The sequence below is a fragment of the Tachyglossus aculeatus genome, chromosome 8 (assembly GCF_015852505.1).
Source record: "Tachyglossus aculeatus isolate mTacAcu1 chromosome 8, mTacAcu1.pri, whole genome shotgun sequence".
Taxonomy (NCBI): Eukaryota; Metazoa; Chordata; class Mammalia; order Monotremata; family Tachyglossidae; genus Tachyglossus; species Tachyglossus aculeatus.
Window position 1 is genome coordinate 18,634,950 of NC_052073.1, and position 19,640 is coordinate 18,654,589.

The 19,640-nt window shown below is 43.1% G+C and overlaps 1 protein-coding gene across 1 annotated transcript; it reads left to right on the plus strand.

The window, feature by feature from the left end:
* Nucleotides 1-1,343: 1,343 nt before the first annotated feature.
* On the plus strand, nucleotides 1,344-18,605 carry MTG2 (mitochondrial ribosome associated GTPase 2). Its single transcript, XM_038750448.1, has 7 exons — nucleotides 1,344-1,355; nucleotides 6,525-6,734; nucleotides 11,241-11,388; nucleotides 13,526-13,641; nucleotides 16,298-16,516; nucleotides 17,376-17,514; nucleotides 18,110-18,605. Exons 2-7 carry the CDS (start codon nucleotides 6,531-6,533, stop codon nucleotides 18,502-18,504), a joined length of 1,221 nt encoding a protein of 406 aa, XP_038606376.1. The 5' UTR covers nucleotides 1,344-1,355; nucleotides 6,525-6,530; the 3' UTR covers nucleotides 18,505-18,605.
* Nucleotides 18,606-19,640: the final 1,035 nt, after the last annotated feature.

The following is a 19,640-nucleotide window of genomic DNA, read 5'->3' on the forward strand; positions in this document are numbered from 1 at the left end:
ATAGAAGGGGGAGACGGAGGACAAAACAAAACATAGTAACTCGAACCCTGCGGCCGATTTACACCGATTAACCTATTCTGCACCCTACTTTTCGATATCTATTTATTTTACTTGTACATATCTATTCTATTGATTTTGTTAGTATGTTTGGTTTTGTTGCCTGTCTCCCCCTTCTAGACTGTGAGCCCGCTGTTGGGTAGGGACTGTCTCTACGTGTTGCCAACCTGTAGTTCCCAAGCGCTTAGTACAGTGCTCTGCACACAGTAAGCGCTCAATAAATGATTGATTATTTATTCATTTATTTATTTTACTTGTACATATCTATTCTATTTATTTTATATTGTTAGTATGTTTGGTTTTGTTGCCTGTCTCCCCCTTCTAGACTGTGAGCCCGCTGTTGGGTAGGGACTGTCTCTAGATGTTGCCAACTTGGACTTCCCAAGCGCTTAGTCCAGTGCTCTGCACACAGTAAGCGCTCAATAAATACGATTGATTACTCCATTCATTTTACTTGTACATATCTATTCTATTTTATTTTGTTAGTATGTTTGGTTTTGTTCTCTGTCTCCCCCTTCTAGACTGTGAGCCCACTTTTGGGTAGGGACTGTCTCTACATGTTGCCAACCTGTACTTCCCAAGCGTTTAGTACAGTGCTCTGCACACAGTAAGCGCTCAATAAATGATTGATTGATTACTCCATTTATTTATTTTACTTGTACATATCTATTTTATTTTGTTAGTATGTTTGGTTTTGTTCTCCGTCTCCCCCTTTTAGACTGTGAGCCCACTGTCGGGTAGGGACTGGCTCTAGATGTTGCCAACTTGGACTTCCCAAGCGCTTCGTCCAGTGCTCTGCACACAGTAAGCGCTCAATAAATACGACTGATTGATTACTCTATTCATTTATTTTACTTGTACATATCTATTCTATTCATTTTATTTTGTTAGTATGTTTGGTTTTGTTCTCAGTCTCCCCCCTTTTAGACTGTGAGCCCACTGTTGGGTAGGGACTGTCTCTAGATGTTGCCAACTTGGACTTCCCAAGCGCTTAGTCCAGTGCTCTGCACACGGTAAGCGTTCAATAAATACGATTGATTGATTGATTGATTATTTGGTTGGCCTTTCCCCGCTGTCCGAAAGGCTTTCTCTAGTCACAACTATGCGGGCCTGGCCGCCCCATCCCTGACAGGGCAGAAGAGGCTCAGCACGTGACCAGCGGCGACGCGACGTGCCGGAGGCCGTTGGGGGGATGGCACGACGTAAGCACGTTGCGTGGGCACGTTTTGCGTGGGCACGTTGCGTGAGCACGTTCCGTGCCCCCCGGAAGTGGCCGCGCTCCTGCTGGGGCGGGGAGGGTAAGTGGCCTCGTCAGGGGAGGAAAAAGAAGATGATGGCGTTGCGTTCATTCAGTCCTATTTATTGAGCGCTTACTGTGTGCGGAGCACTGTACTGAGCGCTCGGGAAGGACAAGGTGGCAACATAGAGGGACGGTCCCTATTCATTCATTCATTCAATCGTATTTATTGAGCGCTTACTGTGTGCAGAGCACTGTACTGAGCGCTTGGCAAGGACAAGTTGGCAACATATAGAGACGGTCCCTATTCATTCATTCATTCAGTCGTATTGAGCGCTTACTGTGTGCAGAGCACTGTACTGAGCGCTTGGGAAGGACAAGTTGGCAACATCTAGAGACGGTCCCCATTCATTCATTCAGTCGTATTTATTGAGCGCTTACTGTGTGCAGAGCACTGTACTGAGCGCTTGGGAAGGACAAGTTGGCAACAGAGAGAGACGGTCCCCATTCATTCATTCAGTCGTATTTATTGAGCGCTTACTGTGTGCAGAGCACTGTACTGAGCGCTTGGGAAGGACAAGTTGGCAACATATAGAGACGGTCCTTATTCATTCATTCAATCAATCAATCGTATTTATTGAGCGCTTACTGTGTGCAGAGCACTGTACTGAGCGCTCGGCAAGGACAAGTTGCTAACATATAGAGATGGCCCCCATTCATTCATTCAGTCGTATTGAGCGCTTACTGTGTGCAGAGCACTGTACTGAGCGCTTGGGAAGGACAAGTTGGCAACATGGAGACGGTCCCTATTCATTCATTCAATCGTATTGAGCGCTTACTGTGTGCAGAGCACTGTACTGAGCGCTTGGGAAGGACAAGGTGGCAACATAGAGGGACGGTCCCTATTCATTCATTCATTCAATCGTATTTATTGAGCGCTTACTGTGTGCAGAGCACTGTACTGAGCGCTTGGGAAGGACAAGTTGGCAACATATAGAGACGGTCCCTATTCATTCATTCATTCAGTTGTATTGAGCGCTTACTGTGTGCAGAGCACTGTACTGAGCGCTTGGGAAGGACAAGGTGGCAACATAGAGGGACGGTCCCTATTCATTCATTCATTCAATCGTATTTATTGAGCGCTTACTGTGTGCAGGGCACTGTACTGAGCGCTTGGCAAGGACAAGTTGCTAACATATAGAGATGGTCCCCATTCATTCATTCAATCGTATTGAGCGCTTACTGTGTGCAGAGCACTGTACTAAGCGCTTGGGAAGTACAAGGTGGCAACATATAGAGACGGTCCCTATTCATTCGTTCATTCAATCGTATTGAGCACTGTACTGAGCGCTTGGGAAGGACAAGGTGGCAACATAGAGAGACGGTCCCTATTCATTCATTCATTCAATCGTATTGAGCACTGTACTGAGCGCTTGGGAAGTATAAGTTGGCAACCTATAGAGACAGTCCCTATTCATTCAATCGTATTGAGCGCTTACTGTGTGCAGAGCACTGTACTGAGTGCTTGGGAAGGACAAGTTGGGAACACATAGAGACAGTCCCTATTCATTCATTCAATCGTATTTATTGAGCGCTTACTGTGTGCGGAGCACTGTACTGAGCGCTTGGGAAGGACAAGTTGGAAACATATAGAGACGGTCCCTATTCATTCATTCAATCAATCAATCGTATTTATTGAGTGCTTACTGTGTGCAGAGCACTGTACTGAGCGCTTGGCAAGAACAAGTTGCTAACATATAGAGGGTCCCCATTCATTCATTCAATCGTATTGAGCGCTTACTGTGTGCAGAGCACTGTACTAAGCGCTTGGGAAGTTTAAGTCGGCAACGTATAGCGACGGTCCTCATTCATTCATTCAACCGTATTGAGCACTGTACTGAGCGCTTGGGAAGGACAAGGTGGCAACATATAGAGACGGTCCCTATTCATTCATTCGATCGTATTTATTGAGCGCCTACTGTGTGCAGAGCACTGTACTGAGCGCTTGACAAGGACAGGTTGGCACCATCTAGAGACGGTCCCCATTCATTCATTCATTCAGTCGTATTGAGCGCTTACTGTGTGCAGAGCACTGTACTGAGCGCTTGGCAAGGACAAGTTGGCAACATCTAGAGACGGTCCCCATTCATTCATTCATTCAATCAATCATATTGAGCGCTTAATGTGTGCAGAGCACTGTACTATGCGTTTGGGAAGTATGGTAACATATAGAGACGGCCCCTATTCATTCATTCATTCAGTCGTATTTATTGAGCGCTTACGGTGTGCAGAGCACTGGACTGAGCGCTTGGGAAGGGCAAGTTGGCAACATCTAGAGACGGTCCCCATTCATTCAATCGCATTTATTGAGCACTTTATTTTACTTGTACATATCTATTCTATTTATGTTATTTTGTTAGTGTGTTTGGTTTTGTTCTCTGTCTCCCCCTTTTAGACTGTGAGCCCACTGTTGGGTAGGGACCGTCTCTAGATGTTGCCGACTTGGACTTCCCAAGAGCTTAGTACAGTGCTCTGCACACCGTAAGCGCTCAATAAATCAATCAATCGTATTTATTGAGCGCTTACTGTGTGCAGAGCACTGTACTGAGCGCTTGGGAAGTACAAGTTGGCAACATATAGAGACGGTCCCTATTCATTCATTCATTCAACCGTATTTATTGAGCGCTTACTGTGTGAAGAGCACTGTACTAAGCGCTTGGGAAGGACAAGTTGGCAACATATAGAGACGGTCCCTATTCATTCATTCAATTGTATTTATTGAGCGCTTACTGTGTGCAGAGCACTGTACTGAGCGCTTGGGAAGTACAAGTTGGCAGCATATAGAGACGGTCCCCATTCAGTCATTCAATCGTATTTATTGAGCGTTTTATTTATTTTACTTGTACATATCTATTCTACTTATTTTATTTTGTTAGTATGTTTGGTTTTGTTCTCTGTCTCCCCCTTCTAGACTGTGAGCCCGCTGATGGGTAGGGACTGTCTCCATTCATTCATTCAATCGTATTTATTGAGCGCTTACTGTATGCGGAGCACTGTACTGAGCGCTTGGGAAGTACAAGTTGGCAACATATAGAGATGGTCCCTATTCATTCATTAATTTATTCGTATTTATTGAACGCTTACTGTGTGCAGAGCACTGTACTGAGCGCTTGGGAAGGACAAGTTGGCAACATATAGAGACGGTCCCTATTCATTCAATCGTATTGAGCGCTTACTGTGTGCAGAGCACTGTACTGAGCGCTTGGGAAGTACAAGTTGGCAACATGTAGAGACAGTCCCCATTCATTCAATCATATTTATTGAGCGCTTACTGTGTGCAGAGCACTGTACTGAGCGCTTGGGAAGTACAAGTTGGCAACATGTAGAGACAGTCCCCATTCATTCAATCATATTTATTGAGCGCTTACTGTGTGCAGAGCACTGTACTGAGCGCTTGGGAAGGACAAGTTGGCAACATATAGAGACGGTCCCCATTCAGTCATTCAATCGTATTTATTGAGCGCTTTATTTACTTGTACATATCTGTTCTATTTATTTTATTTTTTTAGTATGTTTGGTTTTCTTCTCTTCCTCCCCCTTCTAGACTGTGAGCCCGCTGTTGGGTAGGGACCGTCTCCATTCATTCATTCAATCGTATTTATTGAGCGCTTACTGTGTGCAGAGCACTGTACTGAGCACTTGGGAAGGACAAGTTGGCAACATATAGAGACGGTCCCTATTCATTCATTCATTCAATCGTATTGAGCACTGTACTGAGTGCTTGGGGAGTACAAGTTGGCAACATATAGAGACGGTCCTCATTCATTCATTCAATCGTATTTATTGAGTGCTTACTGTGTGCAGAGCACTGTACTGAGCGCTTGGGAAGGACAAGTTGGCAACATACAGAGATGGTCCCTATCCATTCATTCAGTCGTATTTATTGAGCTCTTACTGTGTGCAGAGCACTGTACTGAGCGCTTGGGAAGTACAAGTTGGCAACATATAGAGACGGTCCCTATTCATTCATTCATTCAGTCGTATTTATTGAGCGCTTACTGTGTGCAGAGCACTGTACTAAGCGCTTGGGAAGTACAAGGTGGCAACATATAGAGATGGTCCCTACTCATTCAATTGTATTTATTGAGCGCTTACTGTGTGTAGAGCACTGTACTGAGCGCTTGGGAAGTACACGTTGGGACTTGTCCCCACCCAACAGCGGATTTGTTAAGTGCTTACCATGTGAAGCAGCGTGGCTCTATGGAAAGGCTTTGGAGTCAGGTCATGGGTTCCAATCTTGACTCCCCCAATTGTCAGCTGTGTGGCTTTGGGCAAGGCACTTAACTTCTCTGTGCCTCAGTGACCTCATCTGTAAAATATGGGATTAAGACTCTGCACCCTCCGTGGGACAACCTTGTAACCTCCCCAGCGCTTAGAAGTAGCATGGCTCAGTGGAAAGAGCCCGGGCTTTGGAGTCAAAGGTCATGGGTTCGAATCCTGGCTCCGCCAATTGTCAACTGTGTGACTTTGGGCAAGTCACTTAACTTCTCTGTGCCTCAGTTACCTCATCTGTAAAATGGGGATTAAGACTGTGAGCCCCACATGGGCGCTTAGAACAGTGCTTTGCACATAGTGAGCATTTAACAAATACCATCATTATTATTACTATTACAAATTGGCGACATATAGAGACGGTCCCTACCCAACAACGGGCTCACAGTCTAGAAGGGATGCCAGTTATTACTGCACAGTTGTCTATGCAAGTATGGGGCGAACAAATTTCAATTGATTCCTGTATCTTTAGAAGTAACAAATGTGTTTAAATGCTTTTGCACAGTAATTCAGGATACGTGTGTTGTATGTATGTGAATGCACATTCACAGAAATCCTTTTTTTCCCTCAATTCTGAAACAGATACTGAACTCTCATTCGAAGAGTTAAAAAGAGATTAAGATTGTGAGCGCCATGTGGGACAAGGACTGTGTCTGACCCGATCTGCTTGTAATAATAATAATAATAATAATAATAATAATGGCATTTGTTAAGCGCTTACTATGTGCAGAGCACTGTTCTAAGCGCTGGATCCACCAGCTTGTAAGCTTGTATCCACCCCAGCGCTTAGTGTAGTGCCTGGCACGTAGTAAGCGTTTAACAAATACCACTATTGTTATTGAAGAGAGTGATGACCCCTTAGTTAAACTAGCTATTTTCGAATCCTTTTTTTTTTTAGGTGACGATGCGTCTTTCAAAACTCATCTCAGCTAGAGAGTGGGCGTTATTGGAAGGCCTATGGCAGTGGAGACCTGCTGTATATTCTCCGCTCAGGTATAGTGTTGGAACAGACAGCTCTGCTCATCTGAGGCCTCTCTCCACCAGCTGTGCAAAATGTGGAAAACATCAAGGACCTAAGCAAAAACGAAACCTTTCTGAAAAAAAATTGGTAAGGCTAAACAGCAAGTGCAATTTTCCCATCATTTGAAGAAGAAAGATTAATCGGTGCAGTTTTAAGAACTACTTCACTCTAGGCTACCCACACAGCCCAAGAAACCAAAATTTATTTGCTCTTTGAAGTATGGAGAACTGTTATTGCTTTTAAATTTGGTGGTTAATCCAGTGCCTACTGCTTCAGCCTTAAAGAGCAGCGTATTCTGACTTCTGTGAATTGCCTTATTTTTCCCTGATCTGTTTAACAGAGTACTTTCGCTTAGTGTTTTGTAAACCAAGATAATCCCCTTTGTGTGCCGCACGTTTTGAAAATAAAGCAATGAAAATCTTTGCATCGCTCTGGAGGAAAGGTTCTATGTACATAATACCTAAAATAGCAAAATCTGGTTGTAGTCAATGGACACATTTTGTATTTAGGGAAGTGAATGACTTCTCTAATGGTATGTTGTCCCAAGGTAATAGGCTATTTTTACGAGTCTTCATGTTGAGAAATATAAAGGACTCGTTTGTGAGGAGTAGAAATGCATCAGTAAGAAAGGGTAATGTAACCTTTCAGAAAGTGCATAAAAATGAAAGTACTAAGACCATTGCCAACACTTGGCATGCTTGTTGGAGGAAGACATGCTAGTTGTGCTGCGCACGCTTACTCCTCTGCCCACGTCCAGGTGCCCTCTTTCCTTTTCTGAATCCTGCACTCGCCCCCCGTTTGCCCTTTTAGACCGTGAGCCCACTGTTGGGTAGGGACTGTCTCTATATGTTGCCATCTTGTACTTCCCAAGCGCTTAGTACAGTGCTCTGCACACAGTAAGCGCTCAATAAATACAACTGATTGATTGATTTGCCCTCACCTCACATTAGGGAGCGAGGATAGCATGGAGTCCCCCAACCTGAGAGCAGAGTACAGGTTGTGGAAGAGTAGTCATTCATTCAGTCGTATTTATTGAGCGCTTACTCTGTGCAGAGCACTGTACGAAGCGCTTGGGAAGTCCAAGTTGGCAACATATAGAGACAGTCCCTATCCAACAGGGCTCACAGTCTCCATCGCATGTTCCAAGTATCTAGTATAGTGCCTGGCACCCAGACGGTAAGTGCGATTGATGATGATGATGTGGTTTAGGTGCCGCATATTTTTGGCCCCCAAATAAATGAGTTACAACTCACTTCGACAGCGAGATAGGTAAATCTCTATTTGATTGGATTCTAAATATGTCATTTTTAAATAGACTGTTCACTTTTAAATTTTAGCTATTTGAAAACTTCCAGTTTTCAACTGAATTTTTTTTTATCTCCAAAAGGCTTTTTGGCCTTATCTTCAAATAAAAAAAAAAAACACTAGCATCATCATCATCAATCGTTTTTATTGAGCCCTTACTGTGTGCAGAGCACTGTACTAAGCGCTTGGGAAGTGCACATTGGCAACATATAGAGACGGTCCCTACCCAACAACGGGCTCACAGTCTCTATCGCATGTTCCAAGTATCTAGTACAGTGCCTGGCACCCAGACGGTAAGTGCGATTGATGATGATGATGTGGTTTAGGTGCCGCATATTTTTGGCCCCCAAATAAATGATTTACAACTCACTTCTACAGCGAGATAGGTAAATCTCTATTTGATTGGATACTAAATATGCCATTTTTAAATAGACTGTTCACTTATAAATTTTAGCTATTTGAAAACTTCCAGACAGTTTTCAACTGAATTTTTTTTATCTCCAAAAGGCTTTTGGCCTTATCTTCAAATAAAAAAACAACCATTATGTGAAAAGGGATGTGGTTCCTGCCCACATCTGCAGAAAAGATCCTGTCAATTCTTAATTTCCACATACATGGAATGGTAACTTGATTAGCAGCTGCAGTTCACAGTTTTTCCCTGTGATAGAGCCAAGCAAACTTGGAGAACTTCAGAAAGGTTTTCTGTTTGTTGATTTTTCTTTTTCCTTGTATTTGAATGGGAGAGCAAGCATTGAGGATTTTGAAAGGGAGTTTCTTAGTAAAGGTCCATTTTGGCTGTATGGTAGGACAGAATAGTTACCACGTATCTTAAAAATGCATGTATTTTCATTTATGTTGTTAAGTGCTTACTATGTGCCAGACACTGTACTGAGCACTGGAGTAGATACAAGGTAGTCATGCTGGGCACAGCCCCAGTCCCACATGGGGCTCACAGCCTTTACCGGTGAGATAATCAACCAATCAATCAATCAATCGTATTTATTGAGTGCTTACTGTGTGCAGAGCACTGTACTAAGCGCTTGGGAAGTACAAGTTGGCAACATCTAGAGACAGTCCCTACCCAACAGTGGGCTCACAGTCTAGAAGGGGGAGACAGAGAACAAAACCAAACATACCAACAAAATAAAATAGAATAGATATGTACAGGTAAAATAAATAGATAATAAATATGTGCATAAATATGTACAGACATATATACAGTACAAACATATATACAAGCAGAAGCGAATCAGAGGAGCAAATCTTAGCGGACAGAGCAAATCGGGCCTGGCAAGAACCCTGGCTGGTCTCATGATGGACTTGGACAGACCTGGCTTTCTGAAAAATAATAATAATGATAATGATGGCATTTATTAAGTGCTTACTATGTGCAAAGCACTGTTCTAAGCGCTGAAAATAAATAATAAATGATAATAAATGATAAATGAGGCACAGAGAAGTTAAGTGACTTGCTCAAGGTAACACAACAGATAAGTGGCAGATCCAGGATCAGAACCTAGGTTCTCTGTCTCCCAGGCCTGTGAGCTGCTTTTTTTATGTTAGGATATACATGAATTAATTTTCTCCCGCTCGCCCTCGCACTTGTATTTGCTCCCTTTATTCGCCCCACCATCATCCCCACAATGCTTACGAACCTATCTGTATATTTATATTATTGTCTGTTTCTCCTTCTAGACTACACTCATAGTGGGCAGGGAACATGTCTACCAACTCTGTTATAGTCTCCCAAGTGCTTAGTACAGTGCTCTGCACACAGGAAGAGCTCAAAAAAATTTAAAAAATTGATTAATCACCCAAATTTGTTTATTGCTTTATACTGTTAGAAAGATACCAACATCTGCTTGTGATTATACTGCTTTTGTTAATTTCTTAGTTGACTATCTCCCCATTTAGTCTCCTTCTTGTAGTATTTTCTAGAAAAAAATCACTGCAGGATAAAGGGCTTCACTCGTACCATGATCATTTTTCAACTTCTAGTCAGATAGCAAGTGTTACATTTTTTAAAAATGGCATTCCTTCTTGTTGGACGCAATCTGACATGTCAAAAAGTCTTTCCTCTCTTTTTTTGTGCCCTTAGGAATCATTCTTCCACTCTATTCATTGTACTTCTCGAGTGCGTAGTACAGCACCTTTGGTGCTCAGTAAGTCCTATCACTATTACCATTCTTTACTGGCTAAGCTAAAGAAGCTTATTTATGGAATATTTTCTAGGGGATTATTTGCACCCATTGATGAGTAGTGGTAATTTTAGTAAAAGTATCTATTAAGTGCCGACTGAGTACAGAGCACTCAGTACTAAGCGCTGGAAGGTGAAATTTCATCCCTAGGTGTGTCAGCCACACTGAGCTTCTTCATAAATAAGAAGCTTATTTATGGAATATTTTCTAGGGGATTATTTGCACCCATTGATGAGTAGTGGTAATTTTAGTAAAAGTATTTATTAAGCGCTGACTGAGTACAGAGCACTCAGTACTAAGCGCTGGAAGGTGAAATTTCATCCCTAGATGTGTCAGCCACACTGAGCGGGCCGGTTAGTTTGGGAATCTTCTTTGGGAAGATTCCCGAAGATTCCTTGCCCAACTAGGGTGAGTAAAGCAGACCAATATTGGGCTGCCGAGTTATATAGGACTTAGGGTTTGGGCAGAGGTGGAGGAAGGAAGAGATTCATAGCAAGGGCAAGACATGCGTTGGATTTGTTTTTGAGGAGCCCTGCGTACTCTCTTGCCTGCTGTGCTGCCCACTGGACCAGTAGCATGTGAAAGTGCTAGCAATAAGTGTAGAAGGGGAAGAAGAAGGGGAGACTGGCAGAAGGAAAGGATATTTGGGCGGCTGACAGTTCCCCCTAAGTAAAAGAAAAATTCTGTTCCAACTCATAACCCAACTCCTTCCATCTGCCCCTCTTTGCCCACCTCACAGTTCTTCTAAAGTTTGTCAGTTTTCCTCCAGTCATGATTTACCCACCTAATTTGTTAAGCCATTTGCTTCTTGAAAGTTGAATTACTGGTTAAAGTAGGTTTTCAGAACAGAATACCTAATTTTCTATTGTCTTTGGAACATTCTTGGTTTAGGTCTTGATTACGGAAGCAAGTTTGTATGGGGAAAAAAACACCTTTATTCCGAAAGTCTGTAGCAATTAAATAATCCTATTTAGAATTATATATGTATTTGTTTACAATTTTATGTGTAGGTGTAATTGGAATATTTTATAGGCTTATTTAGGAAACTGACTAGTGACACAGATCGAATAAAGTCGATTCTGCTTTTCAGAAACGGCACTTTGTGGATCATCGAAGAGTGTGTGTGGCCGGAGGAAGAGGCGGCAGCGGTATTACGTGCTTTCATAGCGAACCCAGGAAAGAGTTCGGAGGTCCTGACGGTGGAAATGGAGGAGATGGAGGGCATGTTATTCTGAAAGGTAAGATGGGTTTTTGTGATATGTTACTTGTTGGAGCAATCCTTTGTTTTGTCATTCCCATCTCCCGAATCTGGGTTTTCTTCCAGGACCTGGTGAGAAGAAATGACTTGCCAGACAGTTACTTTTTACTCAAGTTATTTGTAGTTTTTTATATTTATATTGATATGAAACCCTTAATCGCGACTTAGTAATTCATTCCACCACGGGCACTCAAAGTCTTTCCTTCTGATGTGTCATCATGTTCCCGGTTTTCACAATCTGCCAGAACCTGGTCCTCACTCTTTCCCCGAACCTCGTCCTCCCCTCCCTTCCCCAACAGAGTCAGCTTTGCCAGTGCCCTCCCTCAGGCAGCGGTGACTTAATTAATCATCAGAATGTGGATGGCATTTGTTAAGCGCTGACTGTGTGCTAAGCACTGAGGTAGATACATGCTAATCAGGTGGGACACAGCCCCTATCTCACATGAGGTGCACAGTCTTAATCCGCATTTTACAGATGAGGTAACCGAGGCACAATGACGTGACTTGCCCAGGGTCACCCAGCAGGCAAGCGGCGGAGCCGGGAGTAGAACCCAGGTCCTCCTGACTCTCAGATTATGTGTTCTATCTACTAGGCCACGACTTGATGATATTTAGAGTACGGAGCTGTTGTCACTAGCCTGGCCCTTATTTCTCCTTTCCCTTTTCCTGTCTGCCTGCCCTGCAAGTGCAAAACTGTAACCAACCTCTTCTTTCGATGTTTTTGTGCTCCAACATGTGGAATCCCAGTAGAATCAGAAACAGAGTTTATCTGTATTGATTTTATTTTGGGGGCAGCCGTACGTTTTTAAAAACAAGTGGGGCATAGTATAATATCCAAGAAGCAGTGGTCAGAGCCTCTAAATTTCCCTGAACAAAGATTTGCAGAGGAGGATGAAAGAAGAAACTACAGTAACAGTAGTAGTGGTGTTTATTGTGTACCCACTCCTCTCAGTGCGTGGGAAGTACATAATAAAGAAATGATACATTCCTTGCCCACAAGGAGCGTATTATTTTAAAGGGGGAAATCAGACATAAAAATATTTGCAAATAGAGTCAAAGTCAATTGCACGCCTCGTCGGTGCCCCAGATTTTTTCCTTGTTCAGATTCCGGCAGAGGAGAAATGTGTACTTCAAATCAAACAATAAAATAAAATGAGAAAGAGAGTGAGAGGGAGAACACCCAGGCAACGGAGGGGAAAAGAGTCAGGGATCCCCTCTCCCGAGAGGTCAGGGACTGATTGAAGTTTGTAAATTCCTATCAGACACCCTGTTCTGACCTACTTTTTCTCCCCTCTGCCACATTTTCTCACCACTGATTTGTTCTCTCATTTATCTTCTCCCCTTCAAGCCGTATCTTTCTGTAACCCACCTCCAGCCCTCCCTTTCCTCTCGTTGGAGCCGCCTGCTTGTTCCCCGCAGCAGCCGTTTCCTGGGTTTGGTTTCTACCCTAAGTCTTCTGTAATAATGTACAGAAAAACCAGTCTGAATTATTAATTCCAAAGGAGTAGGAGCCAAATTCATAAGACTACATCTTATCTTCCTAATGGCAATGAATTATCTGAAGGAGAAGCAGAAAAATATCTCCTTGTTAAATTTTGTTACTGGTTTGGTAACTTCTATTTGAATTTGATTTATTGAGCACTTACTATTTGCAGAGCAGAGTAATAATAATGATGATGGCGCTTACTATGTGCAAAGCACTGTTCTAAGCACTGGGGAGGATACAAGGTGATCAGGTTATCCCAAGTGGGGCTCACAGTCTTAATCCCAATTTTACAGATGAGGGAACTGAGGCACAGCGAAGTTAAGTGACTTTCCCAAAGTCACCAAGCTGACAAGGGGCGGAGCCGGGATTTGAACCCATGACCTCTGGCTCCCAAGCCCGGGCTCTTTCCACTGAGGCTGCTTAAGCACTTGAGCGTACAGTACAGAAAATAGATAAAATCCCTGCTGCCTTCAAGGAACTTAAAATGATTATCCATGCGTTTCTTCTGTGTATCAGTAGGTGTACTTTTTTCTGTTTTGTAGTTTTATGAAGTAGATCATATATTAATTAGATCAAGCTATTTTCGCACTTTATTTGAAAGAAGTTTAAAATTATTCCTTTTGCTTTTTAGTTGACAGTGAAGTCAAATCCTTGGCCTCAGTCCTTTCAGCGTATCGAGGATTTGACGGAGAAGGTGGGGGAAGCAAGAACAGTTATGGGCGCAATGGGGATTGCCTCTACATTAAGGTAAGTGACTACAGGTATAAAACCTTATCGAATAAGGCAAAGATTGTGCAAACTTGTTCCAAAATGTAATTCCTTTTCAGATATTTGGGCTAGAAAAATTGATTAGAACAGGGGTGGCCAAAACGTTGTCATCAGAAGTTGAAGAATTGCAAGATAAATGGCTGAGTGGTTGAGGAGTGCTCCTAAGAGTACCGGTTTGTACCTTTCTTCCTCCGCTTTCTCCAGCGTGACATTCGGCTGGTGGGATTTGGGTTTGTGGTGGTGGAGGTGATGGTGAGCGATGATCCAGGATAAGCGAGACTGTGGTGTAGCAAGGAGGGAAATTTGGCCCAGAGCCATCATCTGGCTGGCAAAGACCCACAAATTGTGCATTCTCTTGAAGCTTCCTGGGAACTACATGAGTTGGTGAACAAGCTGCAGTTTGGCCTTTGCCAGAGGTGCTCACTCTATAGGGGCAACCGAGGTGTAGGCCCTCACAGACTATAAGCTTGTTGTGGGCAGGGTATGTGTCTGCTATATTGCACTCTCCCAAGCACTTAGTACAGTAAATAAATACAACCGACTGACTGACTAATTCTGAGATTTGACCATCCCAGGTCTCTGATTAGACTTGAGTTTTACTCCAGCTGGTGATTTTCTGGCCTATGAGTTTAGTGTAAACCAATTCATCCCAGTCCTCAGCACCCCTCTCCCCCCATCAAACCCCTACCCCCTTTACATCCACCTCCTCCTTCAAAATGAAACAAGGGTCCATTTTTTTTTTTTCCTAGCTTTGCTACTTGGTGGCCTTGAGTCCTCAGTGAATTTAACTAAATTCAGTTCTGTCATTTTGGACTCCATAGGTGGCAGTCATATGCTATAGGATAAACATTTGATTTTGCTTCTAAAATCCATAAGAAAGAAAAGTTGACTAGAGGTGATTAAACACTCCAGAGGACCAAAATAGGAGGATGTGGAATCTGGAGAGTTTACAATAGGATAAGCAACCATCCAGTCCGCCTGAAGGCATGGGAACTAACTTCCCCTTGACAGCCTAAAGGAAACCTTCCAGACCTGAAGGAAATTAAGCCGCCAGTTTAAAGGAAATTTAATAAACCTTCCTGTCCTATTTTATGGAAGTATTTTTAGTGTACTAGTATTGATAATGACGGTATTCATTAAGCACTTTGTACATGATAATAGCTTAGGTAGATGTAAGATTAAGAAGATCAGCTCAGACACAGACCCTCCCTCACACAGGTTTAACATATATTCTTAATACTTGCACACCACCAACTCGCAGCTTTAGATCATTCTCATTCACTTCCTCCACTTCTGCTTTTCCAAAGCTTGATCTGGCACCCACTCCAATTCTTTTTATTTCTCCCCTTCACTTTGCCTGTTTTGGCCCCGGTATCGTTGGTATCAGTAACATGGATAACGTAATTTAAAATTCTGGGGTGCTCCACCAAATTGTCAGCTGTGTGACTTTGGGCAAGTCACTTAACTTCTCTGTGCCTGTTACCTCATCTGTAAAATGGGGATTAAGACCTTGAGCCCCCCGTGGGACAATGTGATCACCTTGTAACCTCCCCAGCGCTTAGAACAGTGCTTTGCACATTAATAAATGCCATCATTATTATTATTGTTATTGTTATTATTATCAACAGCAACCATGATAATAACATTCAGTGCTTAATACCTGCCAAGCACTGTATAAAACCCTGGGGCAGATATAAGTCCACTTGGGGCTCACAGTCGAAGTAGGAGAGAGGACAGGTATTTAACAGATATCAACAATCCTCTTGATAGAAGAAAGTCCTGAGGCTAGTCTGTGTGCTTTCTGTTACTGAACATTGTTCCCTTGCTTCTCCAATGCTTGAGTGCCCAGATTTTAAATAAAGGCATGTAGGATAAAGCCAGTGATGAAAAGAGCCTTTGTAATACTGTACTGCAATTTGGAATTTGAGATCACAGGCATGTTTAAGCCTATCAAAAATTAAAATAAGTCCTAATTCGTGGGATTTTTGTCTTCCTCCTTTTTAGCTCCCCACAGTGGTCTGCCCCCATCGAAGGAATCCTCCACACACCCTGTTGCTACCATCAAAGACAGACTATTGACCTGACCTAGTAAAACATTGGTTTTGCTCATGCAGTGATGCTCTGCTGAAAAAAATGCCATTGATTGAAACGGACCATGAAACTCAATCAGTGAAACTGCGATAGTAGAACATAAGAACAAAATAAATACCATGAGTAGGCCGGAGCAGTGAACCATCTAGCTCATCATCATCATCAATCGTATTTATTGAGCGCTTACTGTGTGCAGAGCACTGTACTAAGCGCTTGGGAAGTACAAGTTGGCGACATATAGAGACAGTCCCTGCCCAACAGTGGGTTCACAGTCTAAAAGGGGGAGACAGAGAACGAAACCAAACATACCAACAAAATAAAATAGAATAGATATGTACAGGTAAAATAAATAGATAGTCATAAATATGTACAAACATACATATATACGAACATATATACGTCCCTAGCAGTATTAGCAGAGGATGCTTTGAAGACAATAAGGAAGGCTTCTCATTTCTAAGCACTTACTTTTAGGTGTTTGGGAAGAAACTCAGCCATACATAGAATGTAGATCTGAAAGCGCTGTACTTTTCTTATTTTTCAGGTTCCTCAGGGTACCCTGGTTAAGGAGGATAATGAAATTGTAGCTGATCTTTCTCAGGCAGGGGAGGAATACGTTGCAGCTTTTGGAGGACTTGGAGGAAAGGGCAACCGTTTCTTTCTGGCTAACGACAACCGAGCGCCACTGACGCGCACCCTGGGGCAGCCGGGTCAGGCGAGAGTCCTTTACCTGGAGCTCAAGACCATGGCTCATGCGGGGATGGTAAGTACCCACTTCTCTCGCCTCTCTTGTCCCCTGGGGAGCTCACCCTTCAAAAATTGCCTCACCGATGCAAAAAGGAAAGCAGAGTAGTGTGAAATAACCTGTTGACTTCAGTGGGCCAAAGGAATTTGATTATTCAGGCAGTCTCTGACTACTTGGTTTTCCAACTCAATACTAATAGGCAGTTTTTATGGAGAAAACATTTCCCACACTTGCAAATGCTTCCCTTGAGCCAGAGGAGTTTTCCACAACTCAGGATGGGGAAGAACTTTCGGAAAACGGGCTTTCATTGGCAAGAGCCTGGGCTTTGGAGTCAGAGGTCATGGGTTCGAATCCCGGCTCCACCACAAGTCTGCTGTGTGACCTTGGGCAAGTCACTTAACTTCTCTGAGCCTCAGTTACCTCATCTGTAAAAATGGGGATTAAGACTGTGAGCCCCACTTGGGACAACTTGATCGCATTGTATCCCCCCCAGCGCTTAGAACAGTGCTTTGCACATAGTAAGCGCTTAACAAATGCTCTTATTATTATTATTATTTTAAACGTTTCACTGAAAAGCGGCATGGCCTGGTGGAAGGAGCAGGGGCCTGGGAATCAGAGGGCCTGGATTTCGATCCCACTTGGCCACTTGCCTGTTGTATTACCTAGCTTCTCAGGGCCTCAGTTCCCGCGTCCATAATAAGGGTATTCAATCCCCGTTCTCCTTCCTACTTAGACCGTGAGCCCCATGTGGGACAAGAACTGTATCCGACCCGATTGACTTGTATCTAGCACATAGTAAGGGCTTCACGATACCAATTATTATTATTGTTATCGTCAACGGCAACATTAATAATAATATTAATAATTTATTTTCCAGGTGGGATTCCCCAATGCCGGGAAGTCGTCACTTCTACGAGCGATTTCCAACGCGCAGCCTGCCGTTGCTTCCTACCCATTTACCACCCTAAATCCCCATGTTGGGATTGTTCACTATGAGGACTATCAACAATTGGCAGGTAAATTTTCCAAAGCCTGATCTGGCACCCACTCCAATTCTTTTTATTTCTCCCCTTCACTTTGCCTGTTTTGGCCCCGGTATCGTTGGTATCAGTAACATGGATAACGTAATTTAAAATCCTGGGGTGTTTCAAAATGTCTTTTTCCCGTGTTGCTTAACCAACTGAAAGTTTATTTTCTAAGTGAGGCAACAGTAAGTGGGAATATGCAGTTCATGAGATTTACATAGCACCATTTATTTGTACGGTGCTTTAAGATAATTTTATTAGTAAAAGAATCTTATCTAGTGTATAGAAAGCTGTTTGCTCCTTAGTCATTGTGCAAGACACAAAAATTGTGGTGCTTTTCGTACAGATGTCGCAAAGCGTTTTCCCAGTAGATTACTTGTTAACTGAAGCTCTGGGGTCAAGTAATAAATTGGAGGCCCAGTAAAATCTAGAATTTTGTTTTTTTCCGGGGAAACTTGCTTTGTAGATCATTACCACTTTTCTTGGAGAGGTTTTCTGAGCCTTGACAAGCAGAATTGTGTGATCTTCAGACACCCACCATGTTCACAGATCAAAGCTCACTGCTTTTGTCATTTTATTACCGTAGTCGCTGACATTCCTGGTATTATAAGAGGATCTCATCAGAACAGAGGCCTGGGGCTTGCTTTCCTACGACACATTGAGCGCTGCCGTTTTCTGTTGTTTGTGGTGGACCTTTCCACTTCAGAGCCATGGACACAGCTCGAGGACTTAAAATATGAACTAGAAAAATACGAAGAAGGCTTGTCAAAGAGACCGCATGCCATCATTGGAAATAAGATCGATCTCCCTCAGTCTAAGGCTAATTTTTCCCTCCTTCAGGCTCAAGTAGAGCGGAAAGTCATCCCCTTATCCGCACTAACTGGAGAGAACTTGGAGGAGCTGCTATTGCACCTGAAAGAACTGTACGATTGTTATGTAGAGACAGAAAAGGAAGAAGGACATAGCCCCCTAAAATGGTAGGACACACAGAGCTTGTAAAACACACACTAGACTGGTTGAGAGATCATCATCATCAATCGTATTTATTGATCGCTTACTGTGTGAAGAGCACTGTACTAAGCGCTTGGGAAGTCCAAGTTGGCAACATATAGAGACAGTCCCTACCCAACAGTGGGCTCACAGTCTAAAAGGGGAGAGATGAAAACTAAAACTGTTGGGAAATTTGGAAAAGAAATATTAGTATTTTTTTTTACAGTTATTTGTAATGTGCCAGACACTGTACTCTCCCAGGCTCTAAGTACAGCGCTCTGCACACAATAAGTGCTCAATAATTATGATTGACTGACTGACTGTACTGAGCATTAGCGTAGGTACAAGGTCATCAGGTTGGACACAGTCCCTGTCCCACATAGGACTCACAGTCTTAATCCCCATTTTACAGATAAGGTACCTGAGGCAGAGAGAAGTTAAGTGACTTGTTCAAGGTCACACAGCAGACAAGAAGGCAGGATTAGAATTCAGGTCCGCCGACTCCCAAGTCTGTGCTGTTTCCACTAGGCCACGATGCTCTGTTTACATCAGGTAAATTACAGGGCTTCTCTGGTTTACCGTACTGATAAAATATATTTGCTGGGTTTTTTGTGACCTATGAACTTGTCAGGAAAAGTCTTTTATGAGACCTTGTTTTCCTTTGCTTGACAGAGTTAATCAGGGGCTTCTGTCCATGGTCCTCTGTAATGATTTCTGGCCCAAGATGCTCTGAATCAGCCGTGGGATTCCTTGTGTGGTACCATCTTGCACTGCCACCCAACCCCCAGTCTGTTTGGCAGTGCTTAATGCATCCATCAGCCATGCTGGTTCATTTGCTGAGATTGAACTCATATATGTTCATTAACTGCTGTAATTAGCGGGGGGACCCACGTTGCTGATTGATGTTATAAAATGCTGCCTGAGAATGCGGCCCCTCACTGGTGTGTCAAACGAGAAGGTGATGCATGACGGATTGCTAACAGATGAGATCTACTTCTTAAAAGATTTCAAGTCTCCTGTTTTTAATAGATTGTCACAATCTGCCAGCTTTCCAATTTGATTAAGGGGGTGGGGGTGGGGGGAATATTCGAGGCAATGGGAAGAAGGGTTTGTTTACGGTGGCGTCA

Excerpts from the sequence above, each read along its gene's own strand:
- MTG2 (XM_038750448.1), top strand. The coding sequence starts at position 6,531 with ATGCGTCTTTCAAAACTCATCTCAGCTAGAGAGTGGGCGTTATTGGAA. Across the intron at positions 13,642-16,297 it reads GGGATTGCCTCTACATTAAG|GTTCCTCAGGGTACCCTGGT; the intron begins GTAAGTGACTAC and ends CTTATTTTTCAG. Across the intron at positions 16,517-17,375 it reads CCATGGCTCATGCGGGGATG|GTGGGATTCCCCAATGCCGG; the intron begins GTAAGTACCCAC and ends TTTATTTTCCAG.